At 33.9% G+C, this 25,861-nt stretch overlaps 3 protein-coding genes across 3 annotated transcripts; 2 read left to right on the plus strand and 1 right to left on the minus strand.

The window, feature by feature from the left end:
* The first annotated feature begins 550 nt into the window (after positions 1 to 550).
* On the plus strand, positions 551 to 16,051 carry LOC130636773 (conserved oligomeric Golgi complex subunit 6-like). The gene is made up of 19 exons (XM_057446617.1): positions 551 to 710; positions 8,780 to 8,923; positions 9,312 to 9,383; positions 9,732 to 9,790; positions 10,111 to 10,222; positions 10,431 to 10,513; positions 10,691 to 10,761; positions 11,147 to 11,317; positions 11,532 to 11,583; positions 11,697 to 11,788; positions 12,249 to 12,313; positions 12,543 to 12,634; positions 12,932 to 13,049; positions 13,184 to 13,315; positions 13,675 to 13,842; positions 14,307 to 14,414; positions 14,892 to 14,939; positions 15,642 to 15,721; positions 15,818 to 16,051. Exons 1-19 carry the CDS (start codon positions 606 to 608, stop codon positions 15,963 to 15,965), a joined length of 1,920 nt encoding a protein of 639 aa, XP_057302600.1. The 5' UTR covers positions 551 to 605; the 3' UTR covers positions 15,966 to 16,051.
* On the plus strand, positions 4,496 to 7,059 carry LOC130636772 (uncharacterized). Its single transcript, XM_057446616.1, has 2 exons — positions 4,496 to 5,966; positions 6,170 to 7,059. Exons 1-2 carry the CDS (start codon positions 4,496 to 4,498, stop codon positions 6,703 to 6,705), a joined length of 2,007 nt encoding a protein of 668 aa, XP_057302599.1. The 3' UTR covers positions 6,706 to 7,059.
* Positions 16,052 to 19,634: 3,583 nt separating the features above from the next.
* LOC130636774 (deleted in azoospermia protein 4-like) lies at positions 19,635 to 21,985 on the minus strand. The gene is made up of 4 exons (XM_057446618.1): positions 21,790 to 21,985; positions 21,627 to 21,718; positions 21,158 to 21,269; positions 19,635 to 20,490 (listed from the first exon to the last, which is right to left on the minus strand). The coding sequence occupies exons 1-4, from the start codon at positions 21,832 to 21,834 to the stop codon at positions 20,344 to 20,346; spliced, it is 396 nt and encodes a 131-aa protein (XP_057302601.1). The 5' UTR covers positions 21,835 to 21,985; the 3' UTR covers positions 19,635 to 20,343.
* Positions 21,986 to 25,861: the final 3,876 nt, after the last annotated feature.

Here is a 25,861-nt window from a genome sequence, read left to right on the forward strand (position 1 = left end):
AATATAAAAGTACCACTTAAATATAAATTGAATAAATTTATAAAGAAAACAATGCTCACAAACCAAATTGCATTAATAATGAAAGCTATAGTTAGCTATAGCTTTCTTACTTAGTTATAAATTCATTTGATTATATGATATAAAAATGTTTGTCTTGTAAAGGGACTACAAATAACCAATGTCGCCAATATAACAAAACATCATTAGCTAGCCAAACAAAAATTATCTAGCTAGCTATAACCAGCAGCCAGTAAGCAAAAATAGAAATATATAATAAAAGCCGCTGTTAAATCCCACCTCGTTAAAAAATTATCTCAGCATTTCAGAAAACAAATAATATAGTAATGATATCTGATAACCAAAACTTAATATCTAAATTGAGCAAAACTTAATATCTAAATTCATGTGTCTTTTACAAAATAACTTTAGCCTTTGTCTTTTAATTGCGACCTTTCTTCTGATATGCTTATCAGCAAATAACATTTAAAGACAGGCACCTTTCTACATCGGAAAATACTGGCACATAAACGTTAAAACATGACTGCTTAAGATCAAAAGATGAATAATAAAAAAGGTAGCAAGTTTGGAAATAAATATAAAAGAAAATGGCGGATGGAGCTGCAGAGGTATACACGAGTGCATCTTCTTCACAAAATCCTTTATCAAGAAAGTTAAAAAAGATACTAGAAACTCGCTTAGACAATGATAAGGTAATCTCTTTCTCATGTGTTTTCAGTAGTATAACAGTCCGGCAATAAATACCTTTTGTCGCAAAATATTTTTATCAACAAGAAAACTAGCGACGAAAAAAAGGCAGAGGGAAGTCATATATGGATTTCCCGTCAGCACAACTTTTTAAAACCATGCGACTTACAAATACATATGCCACCGTCAAAACATGTCATGTTCGCCATTTCCCCCTATCCTTGCAGACGCAACCTGTCATGCCATGGCTATTTTTCGTAGTGGACAAAAAATGTTACTCAAGGTGCCAAATAAACTGGGGGTGGGAGGGTTCAAATAAATAGGGAGGGGTGGGAATTTTCTGAAAAATTTAATAAACATATAACATAAAAGTATAACACAGAAGTGCGATCAAAAAACCTAAAAGAGCTAAGATTCACGGCATATAGACCAACAGCCATGACGAGGGTGCCTATAAGCCGCATACGTCGTAAAAATTGCGGGCGTATTTGGACGAGTTCGGCGTTTTGAAAAAAAATCCAGTATTCGCCCGAAAAACCCTGCATAGGCCCGAACAATGCCTGAAAAGAAAAAAAGACAGTAATATATGATTCAAAAAATCTATGAAAATTAAAATAGTTTATTTAAAAATTAAAATAGTTTATTACTATGTGGTAGCAAAGTTCTTAGAAGAACTGTTTTTGATGGTTTTTGAAAAAGTTTACTTTATAAATAACTTATATATAAACTTTATTAAATCCTTTCTTTTCAAGTGCCTTCTTCCCAACCATCGTCCACATGGTTTGTTACAAGAAATTGCATTTCGGGAATGTTCCGGGCGAGTTCGGGAAAGTGCGGACGGTTTCGGGGGACAATCGCCAATTTTAATTAAAAAGTCACTCAAACTCGCCCGTATATATGCGGGCGTTTGCGGCTTATCGGTACCCTCTCCAGCCATGGCTCAAATATACCAAAGCAGTGACAAAATTTACGAGGCAAGAAAACAATCGGTTTGGTTTGACATAATGGCAGTATCAGACACAAAAAACACGCTAGAATGGGCATGGTAAAACTTGATTTTTTTCAAATTTGTATGGTAAGTAAGATTCCTTGAGCTCCAAAATTAATAAACAGGGGGTTTAAATAAGGTCTGGGGGTGACTGAAAATTATTAAGCAGGAGGGGACGTTTATATGGCACCTTAGAGTAGCTATTCTTGGATCCAGGTTAACATGCATGAAATTTTCTGATCATTTTCAATAAAAATGACCAATTCAGCACCAAAATTTATGGTAACAGGCAAATTTTCAAGTTTATACACTAAGTACAACTGGAGCTAGTGGCTGCTAGAAACATCGTCATATACCTTTCTCTGATGCTCAAAAAACAGACGTGGCATTTTTGCAACAAAATACTGACGATTGCCTTATAAATCAGACAAAATTTCTCACCTGGTGTTATTATCTTTTTAATAACAAAAATCATTTAACTATAACAAGTCCACAGTCATATTATAATAATATAAACTCAAGCTGGCAGCTATTAGAAACCTAAACTTCTAACAGAACTTTGATGGAAGCTTAAAATTTTGATTACATGTACAGGAATTTCTTTTTTGTATTATACTTTTTTCAGATACATTCTTTCAATAGCTTGCCGGATATAGTAACTACCCGAATAATGTAACCCTAATTTTTTCTACATTACATTTACTCATTTTTAAGGTCATCTGAATTTATTAGAAAAGTAAAACTTCTCAATAAAATCAGTGTTTTTGAGATAACTTTAAATTCCAACTCCTAAATGGCATAGAACACAAATTTCACAAACACCTATGCAGTTTTTAACTGTATGGGGATTATTAGAAGGAGGTTGGCAATTTGTGAGCCAAATCATTTAAGTATATTTTTAATGTCACAAAACAATAACATATTGGCATTGCAGGGTTGGAATTAGAAATGTAAAGTCGGTTCGCAAAAATTTTCACTTTGTGATAAAGTAAACCATCATGTGGTCTGAAAACACAGTCGACCACTTATACCATTGATTACTTCTTCAATTAGTAGCTACTTGTTTTTATTTTACTTGTAAGCAATTTTTGTTTTATAAATTTTTTCTATCAAAAGTTACTTCACCCTGGAAAATGTTGTAATTCTCTCTTTACTTTTCCTGGAGAAGGGTTAGGGAGGTTTAAACTGGGGACCTCAAACACAAGAAGCGATCGTCTGAGATATTGACTCTCTTAGCCTTTAACTTGTCTCTAATAGCCAAAAAATGTTGCAAAACCTAAAAAAATATATACTTTAACATCGCCAAACTCACGTCATAATGTAACTATTGTCTTAATCCTGTCTAAAACAGTTCTTAGCCATTTTTTGTGAAATTTTTTGTGTATCGTTGTTGATATGACGAAAAGGCCAATCTCAAAATCGACAAAAATTTTTTTATTGCTGAATCTGAACAAGAAGATCCAGTTCTTTCATCTGCATCAGGACTTAAAGAGCTAATTCCACAGGTCTTCTGTATTTGATCCAATCTCAATAATCATAATGTTGAATTATGACAAAAAGGCCAAATCCTACATTGGCCCTTTTTTCAGAATTTGTTAAAGTTTCACATAATGGCCAATCTCTACTTTGGCCTTTTTGTAAAAATGCTTTCTTTACTTTGTCACCAGGTTATAACCCTAATGCTGAGATTGGCCCAACATTGATGTTCTATCTTTTTCAGGTTTAAAGAAGTCATTACATTGTTTAGGCTAGTAAGTTTGATTTCCTAGGTTTAGAGAAGTGATTGCATTGCAATGTTTAGGTAAAAAGAAGTGTTTCTGCAGTTTAGATTAGATTAAAAAGTTTTATGGCAGCAGAAATTGCAAAACTACGTTGTCAACAGATTCAAGACTTTGTCTCTGGTGAGCATGTTTGGGTCGATGCAACCTACTTTGATGATCCAAAATCTGCACCAGAAAACCATTTCTCAACAAGTTGTGGTGAAGACAAAAAGGTGTATGGAGTCATACATTCAGTTGCTTCTGGTAGTTGCAAAATAGTATTTGATGATGGAACTAAATCATATGTTGCTAAAGCTGAATTACATCCTGCTGGCAATGCCAGGATTGTGAATTCAAATGAAAACGACGAGGAAGATAGTGAGAAGAACGAAGATGAGGAATGGAAACCAGTGGAAGAAGAAAGCAGTGACGAAGAAGAAGAAAATGAAAGAGCGGAGGCACGTACTTTTCTTGTTTTGCAATTTCAAAATTTACATTGACATCTTTCCTGTCTTTTTATTATCCCAATTTAAAATCAACCTTTGTGGGCGTATTTTCTAAAGTTAATTTAAAAAACCCTGTGTCATATCCCTAAAATCTTTGATGTCTTGCTGTAAACTTAGATCTATCCTTTTCATATAGGAAGATGATACAGAGTTCACACCAGCGGCCAGTGAAAGGTTGTATTATTTGATGGATCAGGATCGTAAGCTGTTTGTTGGGAAGTTGATTCCTGGAGCAGATGTTGTCCACAACATACCCTTGGTAGATACTCAAAGAAAGTTTGAAATAGTTTCTGTAATTGATGCTAAACAGTGGGAGCACTTTGATGAGGACAGACATACTGAGGGAACGTTTATTGCCTGGGACCTAAAATATGCTCAAGTGAAAGTAAGTGTATGCACCTGCACAAGTACACACAGACACACATGCACATACATACACACTAATAAGGTAAGTGCTTATTACACACACACACACACACACACACACACATATATTTCTATTTTGACATACCACTAAGCCGCAAAAACAATTTCAGATGCAGCCAAGACGTCCAGAAGCCGCCTTGGAATTGGTTATTCCTGCATACATTCTTGTTGGTTACAAGAGCCATTTTCAAGAAGGTTGTGATGTTGTATGTGGGGAAGTATGTCAGTTTCGCGAGGATAAAGTTTACCACGAGTGGACAGCTTTAATCCAAGCTCCTTGTGAAGGAACACCACAAAAAACCATAAAGCGCGGTAAACTGAACAAAAAAAAAGCAAGGAAGCGACTTAAGTTGGAAGGTAAAGAATACACAACCCAAAAGGGAAAGACGATGCCAGCAAGAAAACCAATGCAATGGGTAGAATGCAAGTGCAAGAACAAATGTGCAAGAATTTTCACCATAGAGGATCGAAATCTTTTATATGAGCGATATTGGAATATTCGTTCAGACAACGAAAGGAGACAGTACATTCTCGCGATGACTTCAACAAAAGATCCTGCCCAAAGAGCAACAAAAAAGGGAGAGAATTCGCGAAGAAACCAAACTCTTGTGTACTTCCTCAGTAAAACTAACAATGAAGAAGCTGAAGTCTGTGCAAACGTTTTCTTATCAACGTTACAAGTAACTAGAAAGTTTGTTCGATATACCCGTCAAAATGCAACTCAAGGCTTCAGCAAACCGGATAGCAGAGGTCAACAGACTCCAAAACACAAACTAACTGATGTGAGACGAAAACAGGTTTTGGCACATATCAACTCATTCCCTAAAGTCCCTGCTCATTATGTGCGGAAATCAAGCCAAAAAATCTACATCGAAGATACCACAAACTTTTCCAAACTAACTGTAATCAAAATGCATAGACTGTATCTAGCTGATTGTCAAAAGGAGGGTGTCAACGATCCTGTAGCGCTTAGTACTTACAAAGAAATTGTTAAATCTCAAAATATAGCAATACATAAACCAAAAAAAGACCAATGCAAAATCTGTGTTAAATATACTAGAAGTAATCCCAAAGAAAAAGAAAAATTAGAAGCAACCCAACAAACCCACATCAGTAACAACAAGAACGTGATGGACCTGAAACTAGCTTACAAGACAAGAGGAAAAGAAGATGCCAGTCTACTTGTATTCAATTTTGATCTTGAAGCCGTGTTGTATACACCATGTGATAAAGTCAGCACAATTTTCTACATGAGGAAGTTGTGTACGTATAACTCTACTGCCTTCAATTTAGTCACGAAAACGGGACAGTGCTACATCTGGGATGAAAGTGAAGGAAAACGAGGAAGTAATGAGATTGGTACTACTATCCACCGCTATTTGGAACAGTTTCATGGTAAAGAATTGGTAATGTTTTCAGACACGTGTGGAGGTCAAAACCGTAATCAATACATAGCTGCCTTGTTATTGTATATGGCACATAACCACAAAACCATCAAATCAATCGACTATATTTTCATGGTTCAAGGGCACTCCCACATGGAAGTGGACTCGATGCACTCAGCTATAGAGCGAAAGTCAGGTATACCTCTTATCTACCAGTTTTTTATATAAACAAAGTTAACATTATTCTCTATAATCGAACATGAACATTCTTCAAACTTCAACATGCATGCATTTCTAGTAACGTAGAAACGATTAAAATACTGAGCTTTATGTTATCAGTACAGCACTGATCTATTTAAAATTTTATATCAGTATTCAAGTTTACTTTTGTTTTTCAAGGTGGATTGCAGATATACGACCCTTATGGATGGACTGTTGTAGCATCAATTGCCAGGAGAAATCCTTATTTTGTTGAAAACTTGGAACACACTGACATCCTTGACCTGAAAAAGTTGAAGCAGGATATGAAAGTGACAAATGTCAATAAAGATGACGATGGCCAAAAAGTCAGATGGAACAATGATGGGAGTATTACCTGGATGCGGTTCGAAAAGGAACAACCAGACACCATTCTATACAAAGTCACATATGATCAAGCCACACCGTTCAAAAAAATGAAGGTTATTCGAAGTATGCGCCAGAATGTAGCTTCAGAGGCCTCAGGTTACACTTTACCAAAAGCTTACACTAGCAAACTTCTAATATCTAAAGCCAAGCATGAGGATCTTTTGAAACTTTGCAATGACCTAACCATCCCAACCCCCCACCATCAATTTTATAAAGATCTGCTATGTCCAGACCAAGAGGTCGAGGAGAGTTTCTCTTCTGAGAGTGAGGTAGAGGAAGAAGAAGAAGAAGAAGAAGAAAACGAGTGACATTCATTATGACATTTACTTTTCCAGTTTAGTTTATCAAAGACCTTGTAATTTTCGTTTTTTCGGTTAATTATCTCGTTTAAAGTATTAAGAACTGCTTTTTGATTTATAGTTCCTTTATTAGACCTTTTTAAGCATATTTTGACAACTTTTAGGCAAAACATACTTCTATGCAAAAAGGCAAACCTCAAAGAATTTTCTATAGTGAAACATGAAAAAAGGGCCAATCTCTTAACTAGGACCCATTCCTCCATATCCATCATGAAGACTACAACTAGACAATAGGCAAAAGAAAGTTAAAACTGTCACCCTCATAATTCATTTAAATGGTAACTGGTGCATTTGCGAGACAAAAGAAATTAAAAAAAAAACGGTTAAAAAAAACTTGTTTTGCTATTTCCCGAAATGCTGATTTTGAGATTGACCCTTTTGTCATATCAACAACGGTATATTGATTGAGTTGTTCTTTACAAATAAATTTGTTCAAAACAGTCTTTTAGTAAAATGTTGTTGCTTATTATCTTGGCTTCGTTGCAAGATAATGTGAAAAGATAATGCTGATTGCAAGTATTTTGAAAGAATACAGAAAAGACTTTGTACATAGCTACAAGAAAAAAAAAAGAAAAAAATGTCTTTTAAAACTAACTGCGCTGAAAATAAGAATATTTGTAATTTTGTAAACACTTTTGATCTACCAATTCTATTCTATTTTTATTTTTTTATGCCCTCTACTTTACTTATAATAAACTAGCTGTTCTAGATAACAAACGACTGTTGTAGCTTTGTGAAAATCTAAAATATCACCTAAAACCTCAACTTAGCCAAACATAGCCAACACAACAACACCAAATATTGAAAAATAAAAAAGAAACTGATGGATTATGCCTGAGGGTCATTGCACAGGGGATGTTCTTTTTTAACTTGTTGGCTCATTTGCTGATTCTTTTATGTAACCACGTTGGCTTTTGGCTGTTTATATGCATATTTTTCAAAGATAAAGAGCACTGAAATTGATGTTTAAGGATTTTGTTTTTTATTCATTACTAGTTAGAAGGGTTGAACAGAAGAACAATGGAAAAGGTCTTCTATTTGAATTTTAGTGTTGTCTACTCAGTGACCCAGAGACTACCTATTGCCTCTATTGTGAAGAGCTTGAAGCTCGAATTAGGATCCTGTGCTTCCAACGACGGTGAAGAAGATACAGGGTTACTGTACACGAAATAAAGTTTCATTATTCACATTTTTACATTTTACATTTTTATTTACAAAAGAAATACAAATCAAAATGTAAATAATGAAAGAAATTAACAAGATTATGTAAAGAATCAAATACTGTCTAAGGAAATATGAATGAAATATTTAAACACCCTTTATTTTTAAACGAAGAAAACATAAATTTTTATCATGTTGAGCAATCACGCAACAAAGATGCTAATATGCATTTGAGCATTTATTTTACCCTTTTTGTTGGAATTGACCAGACAGTAGAGATTGAACGTTGTGATGTTTTTACGTTGTTTATCTTATGAAAGCATATAACCTATATAAATTCAAACGCAGATACGTATATACTGAAGGGAAGAAACAACATCATAAAAAAATCAAAGATATATATTTAAGATATATATTTATATATTCAAAATTCGAATTTTTTTTTTCTTTCAGAGAACATAATGTAATATTTCAACTACTCGTGCAACAGAGAATTTTTAACAGAAACATTAAAAGTAAACATGTAATGTAAATGGAGACTTCGCTCTTGTCTTTTGATATTAAGTTAAAAATCAAGAGCATACAGTGTTATGTGTATGCATAATTTGAAATCACAGAGTAGAGAATTCATAAAGTGTTAAAAATGTGAAGAAACTACATTATCACTGTGTCGTCATTTATTTTTTACAGATTGAGTACTAATTGTTGCGTGGCCAAGTTCCATGGTTGTTTTATAGTGCAGGCATGCTAGAGAATGCCACTAGCAAATTTTAAATGCTGTCTGCCTGTCATGTGTGCAGGGCAACAACTGCCTTTCTCTCATTTTTTCCATGATTGTAGGTCTCCATTCTTTATTTTATAGGAATTGATTGATGCATTAAAGGCTCTATCAACATTTTTTGGTGAAAACACCTTACGAGCAAGACGTAATCTACGTGGTGATGTTGAACGGAGAAGTCTTGATATAAGTGAAAAATTTGAGACACAGTTCCGTGATGTCAAAAAGGTTGGTTTATTGATTAGTGTGTTTAAGGATTAACTTTGCCTTTTTTAACAGAGCTGGTTTTACTAAATTGAATTAACATCCTCTTATTGTTGTTTTGAAAGTGATTACATGTTGTTTACACTGGTATATGACGAGTAAAGTCCAGGTAAATCCCCGTAAAGGAGTATAAAAGAAGTTATTATTATTATAAGTTATGCAAGCTGAAAAATGTAGAACTTTTAAAAAACTTTTTATATCTGCCATGTTAAAGTATAATGACTTTTCACATTAAAACACGCACAATTAGATCTTACAATCTGAGATGGTTATTCTTTAGCATAAAAAACGCTTTCATATCAGCCCCACAGAGATTGTTAATATCTTTGCATACATTTTTTTAAACATGTAGAAATTGGATGAAATTTCTGATGATGTTCAAGCAATGAACAAATGTTGTCAAGAAATGACGAAGCGTCTGAAGGTATTCAATTTTTTTTTTACTTGTATCTGTTTGACTTAATGTTCTAACCGACTGGTGGCCTTGTGGTAGAGCGTTAGTCTCCATTGCGGTCTTGGGTTCAACCTCAGCTGAGTCAAGCCAGAGGCTATAAAAGTGCAAATCATCCTTTTACATGAGAATAGGATTGATATCTTAGGCGGTTGTCTAGTTAAGCAATTATTGTGCTTGCATGCTTTTCATACCTGCAATGGAAGCTCTAAATGTTACTAGGACCCCCTTGCAGGAACTCAGTGATAACAGTTCTATTAGGAACTAAAGAGCTTATGCTGGGTAAGATAATAATAACAATAATCTTTCATCTGTGTTTAGAACTCAAAAGAGTCCACTTCTGAACTGATTGTAAAAACTACCAAGCTTCAAAATGAAAGGTGTGTAATGTCTTAGTATATGACGAGGTTTTATTGTAAAAATAAACAACTGTTAGATGACAGCTAAATTTGTGTTAACATTTCTTGATCTGGTCAGGAAAACTGGGTATTTTATTAGAATTTCGTAACACTATGCAGCATTTTAACTAAGAACAGTTATATATAAATTTCTAAATGTATGGTGGCAAGTAAATAATTAAAAGAGACAAAAACTTGTTTGGTAATTAATGACATGCTTTATAAACTTTCATAAAATAAGGTACTAAGCTATGATTGCAGCACATGTAGATAATTCGTTTGTATATATAATTCTTTTGTAGAAAACAACTTGAACTTCAGTCCACTCTGGCTGAATCCTTTCTAGAAAAATATCAACTCAAACAACATGAAGTAAAGGCTTTGAGAGTATCGAAGGATAGTATTGTAAACGAAGTATGTGGTTTAATTGTTGTCTACCTTATCGAATTCTACCAGATAGATTCCTTACCACATGTTTTTTTAACAATGTTTGAGTCTGCAAACAAGGGATTTTAAGAAAGCAGAGTTGCTGAAGGGATAGAAATAAGAGAAATTGTAGTAATTAATAGCAATACGTTGAATGTAATAAAATTTGTTGATTGTCATAATTTTTTGTTCTCAGGATTTTTTTAACGCATTAACAAGAGCCAAGCAAATACATCAGGACTGTAAAATGCTTCTTCGTTCAAAACAACAAACTGCAGGGTAAGTAAAACAGCTTTTCTAAAGTTTGCACATTCAGTTTCTGTGTTTTTCTTACATTTGTGAACTGTAAACTAATATAAATATTTGTTATCACCATTAGTTTATAACTTTACCAAATTTGTTAAAGTTGTAAACTAATGGTGATAGCTTAAAATTTTTTAAATAAATAAATTGTAGATTGGAAATTATGGAGTCAATGGCGCTTTATCAAGAAACGGCTTATGAAAAATTATACAGGTGGACACAAGGTATGTACGTAATAACTTCATTACATCGATACCATAAATGTTATTTTATACGAATCATCTTTTTACTGTCATCCATATAATCGAAAGCATTTGTTAATTTTAAACCAACTTTAGGCTTTGTGTTGGAAGGAAACAAAAAAGCACCAACACATTTCCTCTTTTTCATTTCAAAAATTCTTTTTTACTTTATCCTCATTTCAACAGCTGCTCCACACATTTTTTACAATCAAACTCCATTGTAAGTGTTCGTTCTTTATCCATACGTTTATCCACACATTTTGCAACTTTTTTTACAATCATATCCGTCTTGTTCGAGTGAATGGTGAAATGATCTTTCGTTTTAGATATTTGCACATTCTTAATTCATGTTATCTTTGTTTTTAAGAGGAATGTCGTGGTATGACTGGTGATATTCCTGACGTCAGTGGAGGTTTGTGTCGAGCGATCGAAGCTTTACAAGACAGACAAGTGCTGTTGCGGTATACATTCGATGAGCTGGCTACTGCACGAAGAACAGCAGTTGTGCGATGCTTTATTGATGCCCTCACTCGTGGAGGTAAGTGCAACTTTTAGGAAGGTGTGAGGTGTTTTTGGGATACTAAGAGTCTGAGAGATGGAAGAGTTCTTTTAAATAAATAAGAGCGAAGAGTCAAGTTATAAGATAAACATATTCTAGTAGCTTCTCTGCTTTGCTTTTACATTGGATAGTTACTAAAGTCACTATTTCGCATGTTTCCAGCTTTAATTTTCAGGTTTCTTGTGTTATATAGGTTCGGGTGGTACGCCAAGACCAATCGAGTTATATTCTCACGATCCAGTTAGGTACGTCTATCTTCTGTTGATTGTTGTTATAAGTACAGTTAGTGTCCTCACTGTGTGCAAACTATGCCAAACCCCTTTTTTCGTTTGTTAGCGAATTTCTTTTTTCTTTTTAGATACGTTGGTGATATTCTAGCCTGGTTGCATCAAGCCGTTGCTGGAGAGAAAGAGTTGCTTCATAGCTTATTACGACGCACAAAAATAGCAGGTATGCTAAAGTGTATAGACCTTGAGTAGCGCACATGTATGTATTTCCCTTCGTAACTGTGTATCTTTAATGTGAGGCCTATTTTTTAAAACATTCACGACCTATTTTTTGGATATTTTCGGCGACGTTCCGATATTACCAAACAACATGAACTTGCCATCACTGCGTAAGCGTGCAAAAGTTGTTGATTTTAACAAGGTAAACAACGCTTCCCTTTGTAGAATAGTTCACATTACGACTAAAACCAAAGGATTCGAGATAGCGTGACATGCTGACCTCAGCGAAAATCAGTTCCGCCTAATATTTTTTCGCTGTGAAGTGTGAATGCGTGTGAATTACATATAAGTAGCGTTGCTAATTGCTTCTAGTTCCAATATTCGCAATTTGGTCATTTTTCCTGAAATAATTGTGCTGGGTTGTACATATTCTTCTTTCTGAATGCTTTACGTCTGTTCATTAGATCACAAACCTATGATTTTGGAAATCCTCAATCATATCATGGATGGTGTGTGCAGACCTTTTAAGGCGAGTGAACAAATTTTTTGTCATGTCATATTCCGTCTTGTAACTCTCTGTATATTCGAAAAACCTTTCTATAAGTCCTAAATAAAACCTAATTTAAGTGCACAGGTTTATTATGTGAATCAGTAAAGGTGCTACTGACAGAAGTATAAAAAACCCCACTGTCACACCTCTTTGTGTCCCTTTATCCACGTGAGTTAGTAAACAAAAGCAAATTTCTTTTCTTTTATAGGTTCGAGTGGAACAAGTGATCACTTCCGAAGCAGAAGCTCCAACTTTGTTTCGTCTTGGAAATATACTCAAGTTTTACGAAGATACTCTCCTGTACAGATGTTTGTTTTTCTTATTTTACAATATCAGGGCGGCCACCACTCCTTGATTTGCGTCTTAATGAGTGGTCACCCTAAATATTTGATCTAACCGTATCTACTAACTTTTGAGCAAATCTGGGTTGCCATTTTATTTTGGGAGAAGTAGAAGTATTGATTCCCCGAAAGAGTTGCTCTTATTTGAGGTTGGGAGTTTTTTTCCATCATAAGTACAAATTCGAATGAGTAGACAATTCTTCAGTGGTTTTCATTTTCAGCTTTTCACGAAACTAAGTTGTTTCTCTGGATTTAGCGCTATTTTTGAATCCGAAGATGTTACCATGTTAGCAAGTATTGAAGAGATGAGACACTTGAGTCATCAAATGTTTTTTAACAGTTTGTCCTGTTATGGTAGTAAGCTGGCAGAGAAGGTGAATAACTTTCCTATGTTACATATCAAAATTCTGCTAATTGGTGTTTCCCAGTGTTTAGTGTCAACCTGCAAGTATTTGATGTCATCAACCCATCTGTTATACACGGATGCATTGTCTTCATGTATTTTTAGGTAGATATACCGCCACCAGATCTAAGTCCTTCGCAGACTGTTAATACGACAATGCAGTTGTTGAAAGATGTTCTCTCAAGCCATGACTCAGCTATTACTCCTCTCAAAGAAAGACAACAGGATTATGGGAAGGTAGAGGTTATTTTTAACTTTTTTAACTTTTTTTGGAGAAACTACTTCCGACTTTACTTTCACTTACTTGTGTAGTTTTTGTAACCTTATCGTATCTTTCTTTTGTCAGATACTTCTACCTCCAGGTCAGTCAAAAACATTCCTAGTAATTAATTAAAATATTGACGGAAAAGATTATTTTTATACATTCGTAGACGAGACGTGTTCAAGCAAAATTAGATGCTAATTTTGATTTGTTCTTAACTTTCGACCGAACTGGAAGACCATTTTCCAATCCGTGCTTACATTTCAAGTTTCCTTTTAACAAGTAAAATTTACTGACCGCCATCCAGTCGTAAATTCTTCTGCTTTCCTCTTAGATCTTCTCGTGTTTGTTAGACCCGTTGGTTCAATGTTGTGTTCTCGCCGCTAGTCGTTTAAATTCTGCTGACATGGCGACGTACATGGTGAACTGTTTGTATCAGATGCAAGTCACTTTAGCCGTGTACGAATTCACTGACATTAAGTTAGAAATGTTGGCCGTTCAGGTAAGTTTCGTGTGACTTACCACGTAATTGTAGCTTTCAGTGGTTTCCTTTTGTTATGATGTTTTCGCATTCATTAGTTACAAATTTAAGTGTTTGCTTTTTTGTTGATGTGTATCTATTTTTGTGTGAAATTTTTTCCGCCCTTTGTAGAGTTATCAGGGCATATGTTTGTAATATAGCCCAATGCCAAAACAATAACAAGAGAACATTGACCAGTTTTCCCTGTCTTCAGAATTTCTTTTTGACGAGATAAATCGTATCTTCTTTTTAGACGCTTTAATTCATTCCCATCAATTACCAATTCTTACTAATATTTTTGTGTCCCAACAGTTGAGAAATTTCAGAAGGATTTGCTAACTTAAGTACTTGCTATTCAACTTTGAACAGGTGAAGATAGAAGTGTCACTCGACTTATGGAGATTTCTGGCAATTAGTGTAACTTCAATATTTCATTCTTGCTTTAGAACGATGCACACACCGAAACGTTGACGAACGAACAGGCATCTTTTATTCTCTCCAGATCTGGTCTGGGAAATATATACACGCCTTTGAAAGAAAATGAAAATAAAAAAGTAACTTTTTTATTTATTTATTTTATTTATTTTATTCATTGTCAAATTGTAACAACTGTAAGCGAATGGTAATTGGTAACAAAATTTATCAACTGCTCACTGAATATCTCGCAAGTAAATGTTCTTTAACATATTCTTCAGTTGCAGATTCAGATAAGAATGTTTTAGGTTCTTTGACTTTAATATTTATAAACAACTATAATTTCCAGCCTAGATATATTCTTATCTTAAAAAAACTTCAAAAGTGGGTATTTTTAAAGTTGCGAAAGAATATGTAATCCCAACTCTCTCAGTGCTCGCTTAAACCTTGAGCAACGAAAGAAGTCAACCGGGAAAGTTATTTTTCGAATTAGCAGCGAGGAGAGTTCAGGAATTCCAAACATTGTGAAAACGTCTTTACTGTAGAATATATCGTATATGCGTGTAGAAGTTTGAACCATGCCATTATTCATAATTTCTTATAATTGTATTTTCTAGATATCTCTTACTCATGGTATAGATGAACAGTTGGTTAAAACAGCCATGGTGAGTTTTTTGTAAATTAGAAATAATGAAATTTTGGATAACCACCATAATGATTAGAATTACGCCCTGGGCGCTGATTTTTAATATGGGCGCTCAATCATGTGAGTGCTTTTAAATTTTTCCAACGGAAAAAGATGGGTTTTTTTCAGTTTAAAATTTAGCAGCAGCAGTTCTCGAACAGCAAAATTTTTTTATAAACAAGTAACACAAATAAAAAAAAATTCAACAATTAAATATAAACATAAAAAAAGACAGTAATACAGTATAAAAGTTCTCAACTGATGAAATGTTTCATGAAAACTTAAAACATGGGTTTTTGTTTTTACCTTGCGAGAGAATTAAAATAACTAGAATATTCTATTAAGGGTTTCTTGAATAGAAAAGGCGCTTAATGTAAGCGTTAAAGAACTTTGAGACATAACGTGAGCGATTATTTAGGGGGGGGGGGGGGGGCGACTGCTGACAAAATGTTGGCGTTAATTCGAATCATTGCAGCATTCCTCCAATATCACGCCAACCGCATAAAGCAACTCACACGCACGCCTTACATACCCATATTGGACTTGTTTTTTACTATTTTAGTGTCCTTGTGTTGAGTTTCTATTAGTTTTGTCTCGATCTCTCAGTCGAAACGCATGCTATACCTCAACCAGAAGTTTTCACAACGTCGTGATCTCACACACAATTTTAAAATACGTTTAGACAAAGTTTGATCAGTATTTATCACATCCCGACAGTTTGAACATGCCTCAGTTGGAACTTATACGAAGTACACGCATAAGGTGAGGTAACTTTTTTGATTTCAACTATCACTCGATAGCACATTTTTTTGTTTGCTATTATAAATTGATGCTCCGATTAATGAATATTCTTTTCAGGGATACGATTCGTAAGAAAGCCGTAGATTTGATAAAAATGGCATTTTCAGCCGTTTACGCTGTGATTACGGACCCTAAAAGTAACTATGAAAATGCTGAGCATTTGATTGGTCGAACGCCAGAACAAATCAACCAATTACTGAGCTAATGTAATTTCCGTAGATCGTATTTTGATGCTATGTCAATTTAGACGGATTTATTTTTGATACGAAACAAACTCCAATATTTATTTACCATGCAGGTTTTTTTGCTTTTTTTTTTTTGAGAATGTTTATTTACTCGCGAGTAATTTAAAAAATTACCGTACATGATACTGGTTAGGCGGGACAAATTTTATCCCTAACTAATCTTCGTAATTTTAAAAGAAGTCGGGATGAAATTAATCCCTAAGCAAAAGTTCATCACCGATCCTACCTAATCGGGACAAAATTTCTCCATATAATCACTTACCCCGGCCAGCCGAGTCTTATTATACAATGCACCTATGCGCTTTTATCGATTCGTTCTAAAAAATTAAACGAATGATGGAGGAGACAGCAAACGAATGATAGCGGAGACAGCAAACGAAAGATGGCGGAGACAGCAAACGAAAGATGGCGGGGACAGCAAACGAAAGATGGCGGAGACAGCAAACGAAAGATGGCGGAGACAGCAAACGAAAGATGGCGGAGACAGCAAACGAAAGATGGCAGAGACAGCAAACGAAAGATGGTGGAGACAGCAAACGAATGATGGCGGAGACAGCAAACGAAAGATGGCGGAGACAGCAAACGAAAGATGGCGGAGACAGCAACAACAAACTTAAGAAATATTGTTTGCGAATAATCTGTCTTACAAACATATGTTACTATAAATGCATAGGCTGTACCGCCGATAAAGTTGAGCAATATGCAAAAATACTGGGCATGCTTGCTTCAGATTTTCCAGACTTTTCTCAATAGTACAACAACCACGTAATAATTTAAGAGATATCATTTTTCGTTGATTTTATTTTTTTTTTGATTTTTTAAAATTTTTTTTTTTAGCAGCGACAAAATATACCATTCACAAATTTCGTTTGATATGGTTTGTTTTTCTCATGATGACCGTATCGCGTTTAACAAGGTTCTGTAAAAACCGTTAACGTTTAAGCGAGGTTCACATCTATACGGAAAACGTTATTCTTATGTAAAAAAATAATTCTTAAGGCCGTTTCACATTCCAGCAATATATTGCTAATAAGAATTCCGGGAATGAATATACAGTTTCTATAATTCGAACGAGTGCTTAGTCACCGTCAATTTTCGTTAAGAAACTGTTTTAAGAAACTTTGTACAATTCGAATTTCTCTAATTCGAAACTTTCTATCATTCGAACAGTTTTTCAGTCCCTTCAGCACGATTCTCTCCCTAATTCGAATTTTAGAGTTTAAACATGGCTTTAAATTCAATTTGTTAACCTAAGAAAGCCCTTCGTGATGCAACTCGTATTGTCGAAAGAGATCGTCTCTCCAATGTAAAGCAATCAAATATCCAACAGTTTTTCAAATAGAGTTTTGTGAAAATAAAGATTGAACAAAATTTGAATTGTGTTTTCTTGATTGTGGAATAGCGTAATTTCTCTGACTCTCTGAAGCTGAAAGTTCGAATTACAGAGACTTTCTATAATTCGAATCTCTCTATTATTTGAACAAAACTTTTTCCCATGGGAATTCGAATTAGGGAGATTCAACTGTATGCGGATTGTTTCTGAACTTTTGTGTTTACATCAAACAGAACACGAATTCGTAAGAATAAAGACAGCTTTTAACTATGAACGTTTGTGATAGAAAATGCTTTGCGCTACAATTTTATGACCTAAATAACGAAAAGAAGACCGAAGTTAACATAAAAATGATCTACAGAATTATTTCTTCAAAAAGAATAAAAAAGTAAGTACAACATATTGCTAAGAGAAATTAGACTAAAATTTTTGATTTTCGACTTGACTATTTTTTTGCTCTATGATTCGTTTTCTTGAACAGAAATAATCACAGCAATTTTTTTTCTCCATTAAAACTTCGTAAAACAAAAGATTTAGAAAATAGATTTAGAAAGATCGAGCGGTGTTGCTTTGATGTTCCCATTTTGCATGTTATTCGCACGAAAAAATATCAAAAAGTTTTTATATTAATTCGCATGCTAATTCTTATCTAATTCATACGAATGACAGATGAAGTGCATAACGTGCGAATAAGGGACCTATTCATACCAGAAATTTTCATTCTCATCGCATGCGAATAACATGCGAATTGGCAATAGAATTACGTTATTCGCATTGGTGTAAATTTGTCTTTAATGGTTTTCTGGTGCAGGGCATTGTAAGTTAGTCCTTTGATGTTTATGTGCCTTATCAGGGAAAACATTGAGAAAATAAGCGTCTATTTTAGGGATAGTAAAATATCACATTTTTTTTAAATCTAGGGCAGGGAGAGTGAGGGAGGGTGATTTGTGAGTCATCCCTAGATATAAATAAGTTACTATATTCGGTGTTTAACACAAAAACGAGAGTGGTGTTTACTACAAGAGCGATCAAATCTCACTTTTGAACAAGAAGAACCTTAGATCACCAGTTGGTTGTTCCCTAAGGTCCATAAATTTGCCCAGAACATTTTGAAGAGTGTTTCGCAGATTCAAAACATTTGAAGAGTGTTCGCAGAACGATATCATGCAAGCAATTTACAAATGCAACTACTTTATGCAGAAAATCGTTTTACTTTCACAACTCTTCAATTTCCCCAATTTTTTTCCATAGAGATAAACCTTTTGGTTAATTTCAAAAGTGTAATAATTCCCCGTTTTATTTCAATGCTCGTTAGAAGGAAGGTACAATGCGAGGTCATCTGACTATCACAGACATAAAGTCACAACGTTCAAACATGGTTCCACCTTCCAACGTTCTTGTGACAATTCAACAACAGGTTGTATCCTACGTTTTCTTTAAACTAATCTGTTGAAAATTTTTAGAAAAGACATTGCACCTGACTTCACCTTAAGCGCTCCTATAGATGTTCAATGCAGCAAATCTGTGCGAATTAAAAAGTGCCATTACTCAACCAGTAGAAATATCTCTATAAAAGAGGAAATTAAAACCGCTAATTAAATTATAACTGGTTTATCCCCTGTTTGACATTCTTTCACATTTTTGTGCAATGAAAAAACTTTATTTCACACCCTGGTCTGCACATTGAGAAATTTCTGATAATCGAAACAAAAAAACAACCTTCGATTAATCTCCTAACCTTCTTTCATCGCCAACAACGTAAAAATCCCCTGAAAAATGAGATTGCAATGAAATTATTCTTATTTAGGTTGGAAGCTTAAAACAAAATATAATTGTCTGTTTTGAAAATTAAAAAAGTGTGTTTTTAGATGAGGTTGTTAAACAGGTATTAAAAAAGCGGTTACGCACGCAATACTACGAAGGTAGATGACTCATAACAGAAAACAAGAAAAAGATTTAGAAGGTTTTCTGATGTAATGATAGAGTTTGAACAGAAACAAAATTTAGATCCATGAATTTTAATCACAAATTTATTTTTTTGTTAAAAGAAAAACCATGGCTAGTTGTTTCCAGGTTCTACTAATATACGGAATAAGAAAACCCTTACGAATTTGATACTCGATCCTTCTTTTTTTTATTAAAGCCAACCTTTTTTACGTTTTTTCTGAAATTTTTCTTTTTTCACGTCAAAATTCTTCTCTTTTTGTTTTTATATTTTGATCATTTTTTTCATTCATTTTTCGACGCTTATTTTTTCCAAATCGAACGTTTGAGAAAAACAACAACGATATCTTCATTATAAAGATGATGTCAAAATAAAAAGTAAACAACAATAAATACTGCAAATTATTCTGCCACGTTTTGTTTTCAAAAAAATTCACAATTATTATTCTATTTTGTAAACTGAAAACTCGTCCGTAAACTGACCCTAGCTTCTTCTTTTTGAGCCACCAATTAACTGTTCAAGAAGAACATACCCAACCTTTTTAAAAAAAGTACTTATAAATTGAAACTGAGAAAAATGCTATCTTAAAATTTGATAAACACAATATCTAGCAAGAATATAACCCCCCTCCCCCCCCCCCCGCGTGACTGAATCAACTCAATGCTAATTTCAACTTGAGATCGAGTCTGCTGATATATCCCGCAATATTTCAAACCACCCAAACGTGAAATTCCCAAGGGATTTTTTATTCCGAGAAGTAAAAACCATCGTGTACAAAAAGAGAATATTCTTGCATGGAGAAAAAAAGGAGCAATACACAAAATATAAAAAAGCGTACCAAATTTACAAAGACAAAACTTATACAAAAGCGGAAACATTTTAAATATACATGGAATCGTAAAAAATATAAAAGAAATAAAAAAAATTATCAGATATAAAAAAATAACCAATCATCGAAGGAGAAGTCGAATACTTTAAACACAGAAATATGTTCCGAAAATCACGCCTGTGCTAAACTTTTACACTCGCTTTTCTTTTAATAATTTACTTTCATCACAAATCAATTGCAGAAACACACAAGTTGCGGGTAAGGCTGCGGGGTAAAATTACAGTTATAATGTAAATGTGGTGGCGACTTCTCTCCCAAACTTTTTCCAGATCGCGCAGGACTGTAGATAAGCACGGGTTCCCCTTGCACATCTGGCACCTAAAAAAATCCATTAAAACAATATACATCTTCACAGTTTAACTTGTTTGCTCATTTTCTGTAATAAAAAAGGAAGTAAATAGAGTGAATTTAACAAGGCTTTGACCATATTTATTATAAATATTTTTTTATTTTTTTGAATAAATAATTAGTCTCACGGCTCATGGAAATTTAGTATATTATTGGCAGTAACTCTACCTAAAACATTTGTGAAAAAATTGTGGCTTTTTTTTTCAAAATTTTTTACAAAAAAATATTTTATTTTTTTCATGGCTAGAGCCTTCCTATTTCGTAACAGTTCACTTTTTCAAATCTCATTGTTAGAACGCAACAAAAGAAAGATTTATTTGAACAATGGATAGGTGAAACTGTATTGTTTTTATAGAAATCGGTATAACCCCGTTATAGCATAATGATGGGTGTGAAAATTACAGGTGATTATAACAAACACCTGCTCTGTGTGTGATTAAAGATGAAGTTCCACCCAAGAACGAAACTTTTCTTGTGGACAGAAATAAAAAAAAATAATTATAAAAATGAAAAAAAATTTAGCTGATTCAGCATTTTTCTCGTTCCGTTCAGTTTACCTGTTGAGTGGAAATTTAGGTTAACTTCAAAAAGATAACTTTGTCGAATGATTTTCAGAATAGCAAAATTAAAAATATACCTGTTTTCTTACGGCCGGCCCTAGATTTAATTTTTGGCCATTCAAAAAGAGCTGTCCATGTTTCAATACATTGCTGACATCGCATTGCCCGGCGAAGGAGACAAAACCATATCTATGGAAAACATCAAATAATGAGAACCTGGGGACGAAGTACACGTTACAACAAACGACTTTATAAGAATCATACTTTCTGGTTCGCGTCTTACAATTCTTATATAAAACAAAATACGAGAAAAAAGCAAATATCTCTTTTTCAAAAATATATACAGATTGGTAACAAGATTTGGTGTCTGGATGATCGAGCTTAGGGATTATTCTTAAAAATTCTCAAATTAGAAATCGAGCTTTGACGATTCTTATAGAAAGATTTCTTATAAACTTAAACACCGAACACTTTTTGATATGAAAAATTATTTGTCCTAAAACCCTAAATACACTATGTCCATAAATACACCGTAATATTTTTTACCCCTTTGAAGCCCCAAATTTGTTAAGAATTATTTTCGCTTCAACAACTGTTCCATATCGTTGGAAATACTGAGCTAATTCTTTTGCTGTTATCTGAAAGAAAAAATAAATAATTGAAAATATTTTTTTTTATATTTTTATTTTCTCATCTCGACGAAGCTTACATTTTTCGCCAAACCACCAACGAAAAGTCTTTTCGGGAATTTCATTCCATGGATGTAAACAGAACGATCCTAGAAAAGCATAAGTAACAGTAGCACAGAGAAATAAAAATAACAAAAACTAAAAAATCCATTTTTAATATCTTACCATATTTTTGGAGCTGAAGAGAGTACAATGCGAACGCAATGAAGATGTTGTTAGAATGAACCTTCCACGTGCTTACAATTTTTATATCTTACTTAAACAATGACATCATAGTATTGCGTGCTCTCCTTCTCCTCTCCAGCTTTCTCATTTGCAAGTACTTGTTTACAATCCCAAAGGTGGGGTCAAAGAACAAGATGTCGTAAAAAGTTACTTTCACACCTCACAAAACAAAGAACCGTGTTGATGGATTTTCTTCTTTCTTGGTGCGACCATGTTCAGGCTCCACAGGCATAGTTTTAGGGCAGAGAAACTTTCGCGGGCAGAAACTTTAGCGCATTAAAAAAAAAAACGCGAAATTAATTTGTGGAATAAACTTTCGCGTTTTGCAGTTTGCAACAAATTTTGCGGAAAAACTTTCGCAACTGAGCAAAAAATAGATTTTTTGTTAATGTTTTGATTTTTTCTTGCTTGTTTAAAGTTGATTTTTTTAAAACAACGAAATTTAGGGAGGGTTTTAAACTTGCTTGGAAAAAAGAATTTTTCGCGTAAAAAACTTTCGCGTTTTTTAAATTGGATATGATTTCGCGTGAAAAAACTGTTTTGAAATTTCCAAAGGCAAAAACCTTCTCGAAAAAGGACCAAAAGCGCGAAAAAACGCGAAAGTTTCTGCCTGCGAAAGTATATTCATGTACCAAATTGCAAATATTGTTTTAAATCCTTATAAATCCTGCCTACCCATAAAGTCGACAATGGCTACTGAACACTTCATCACTTTGGCAACAAAGACAAATTTTGAAATTAATTACAGTATACTCACGATAACTCGAACCTCCAATAACTCGAACTTCCAGTAACTCGGACTGTTTTTGAATTCCCGTTAAACCTTCACTAATACTTTCTCACAAAAATCACTCGATAACTCGAACACCTGATAACTCGAACATTCGTTAAGTCGATCCATTTTTTCTGTCCCCTGGACAGAAATTCCCCCGATAACTCCTGATAACTCGAACTTCAGAGGAAAAATGAAAACAATCTTAGTAAAAAGTGACTACTTTTCTTTCAATAATATAAATTGCTCTTCCAAAGTTGACAAAAACTTTCTTGTTAGAATAGAAAAGAAAAAATTTTTTAGTAACTTGAAGTATTTTCACTTATCGGCTAAAGTTCGAGTTGTTGAATGCCCCGGTAAGTCGAACATTCGATAACTCGAACTATTTTTTTACCGTAAAATTACATCCTGAATGTGACTCGTTAGAAATCACATATTCGCTTTCAACCAATCTCGTTCCCAGTGATTTCTTTTCTTCTATCGGATCAGAAGAATGCATGTCGTAAGCTACACCACAGGGAAGTCATGGTGGTAGTCTCAACCTGATATTCTTATACAGAAAAAGTGAGTAGCTTATTACCAGACCACCCGAAATTTGATAATTTCAGTAACAAAAACCCATTGAAAAGTGAAATCACATATACTGCGATATACATCGGATCAACAGAGGTGATTGTCTGCAGCTAACCTCGTCCCCAGATCATCTTTTTCGGATATCAAAACGGTAAGGGATATTTAGACGAGGTTGTCATACATCATGATTCACCCTACACAGTAGCGAAATACTTAATTTCTTTTTTTTTTAAAAAAAACGGCTGTGAAATCATCGTTTGTCACATTGTGAAAGCATCGTTTGTCGCATTGTGATTACACACCCTTACTAAGATGTTGTTTATTATTCCCTTGCAGTCTTTTAAGAGCTTATTACAAACTTGTTGGACATTATTTGTCAGTACCAGTCGTTAGTGAAATAAGAAACCAACCATATGTAAAATACACTGCAATTTGCCTGTCGCTACTCCCAGCTACCATCTTTAGTTATCAAATTGAAAGTTGGGTATTATAGTACGGATTATTTGTTAGACAACAACAAAACGAAAGAATTTAACTTATTCTGAACATCGGTATTTTGCGCATCTTTAGCATAAAGTAGTTTTTCGCCATTTTAAATAAAATCTTGTCGTAAAAGAATCCACGCCTCGGATTTTTGCCCACCGTGCATATTTTTTCGCATCTATATTTCGTGCATTTTGTCCGCCTGTTAACATAAAGTAATGACATTACTCAGACAGGGATTCGAAAACTATTTTAAACACACAGACGAAATACGGCTAGTATTAAATAGACTAGTCAATAGCCTAGGAATAAAGTTACGAATTCGCTCGTTTTTGTATATATTGAATTTCGTGTAGCACAGTTCATGGACGTGTAACTGTAAACAAAGTGACAGGAACGATATTGTATTCAAAATTATAAGTTAGTGCAATTTTATTATAATGACAGTTACAGTGTCTTTGTGTTAGGAATTGGCTCTAGATAACATTTTTTTCGAGTTCTTATTTAACTAAATATTTAGTTTGAGCTATATTTATAAATAACATCCTGGCTCACTGCTAATACCTTAGTATTCTAGATAGGAGAGAGCAAACAAGCAACAAATTTTTGTAAATTCTTAAAGCCAAAATTTCTCTGTTAAAGTAAAAGCGGATTTCCTATCTCCTAAATTTACACCGCACAATTAGGGATTACGAATTGGCCTGTTATTGTCTATTTTAGTGACTTACATGAAATTCTACTGGTGGTGACTGATGTTTCGATCAATTCGTTCATTCTTTAAAATAAAAATTATAACAAACTAGCTTCTTAAGCTCCAGCGTACATGTATTTTTGGTCTCAGGGAAACAGAAAACGTGGTTTGTTTTGACTCAATCATGAATGTAGGGGACAATAGAGAAAACTGAGAAATCCAAATTTCTTGTATACACTGATTTGTGTCACTTTTTAATATTCCGTCATCATTTGTCAATTTACTTTGTTTTCATTAAACATTTAGTCTTTGCAGACTTTGTTTTATATCTATGTTTGTTCGTGCATGTATTTTAAATCTTCGATAAAACAATTTTGTTTAAATGTATCAATGACTCCACTTACAGCAATGCTATCTTTGATAAAAGAATTAAAAACAAAAAAGTTTGGAATTACACGCATGGCTTTGAAGGTTGACAAAGTGACACACTTTGGTCTCGGCTGACGTCATTTTAGCCTGAAGACTGCAGTTTTATGAAAAACTTTGTCATGTGTCTGGCGTCAGATTATGTTAATAAACCAGGTTGACTTTCATACACTACATACCTCCCATACAAATTTTAGCGCTGTTGCTTATTAAGATCACTAAAAATTTTATCAAAGAAATAAAAATTCATTTTTTAAGAAAAAATATTTCTAATAATTCAGGAAACAAAGATCACATAGCGTCGGAAAAACTTATTTTCTTTTGAAATCAAAGTTTTTGTATCATTCGAAAAATTTATTCTTGCCAGATCTTTTGTTTTTGATACAAAACAACGTGGCCTGTCGACTCTGCATTAAGTTTTACTATTTTTTCTGAAAATTCATGCGCTTTTCGTACTTTTTTTTAGTTTCCTGTATCGGAAACGCAAGTGGAATAATAAATTGCAAAAAAATTTTATTTAGAAGTAACATCTACTATATCCAGTTCCCATGGCTTTGTTTCTCTCTTTGACAATTTCGTCTGGAAGTGAACTTAAACATACTGTTTTTGAATGAAATTGATGTTTCGCTTTTATGGCTATGAAAACAGAACTTTGTTTGCAAGTATTTTTACCTTCTAACAAAGTTTTCTTTAAAGCTGCATGGACTTTCTACTTGAGTTTCCAATTTTTTTAAACTGTTCAACACAGAATTCACTGATTTGTTGGCTGGTATACATTCTTGGGAGAAGAAATCATGACGTAACAAAGCGCTTTCATCAGTTAAAAGGCTAGAACGAGTAACATAGATTTTTATGTAAGACAAAAAAGTGTGGTTATTTTGTTGTTATACAATTTTTTAAATTAGTGCTAATACGAGTCACG

The sequence above is a fragment of the Hydractinia symbiolongicarpus genome, chromosome 3, assembly GCF_029227915.1.
Source record: "Hydractinia symbiolongicarpus strain clone_291-10 chromosome 3, HSymV2.1, whole genome shotgun sequence".
NCBI lineage: Eukaryota > Metazoa > Cnidaria > Hydrozoa > Anthoathecata > Hydractiniidae > Hydractinia > Hydractinia symbiolongicarpus.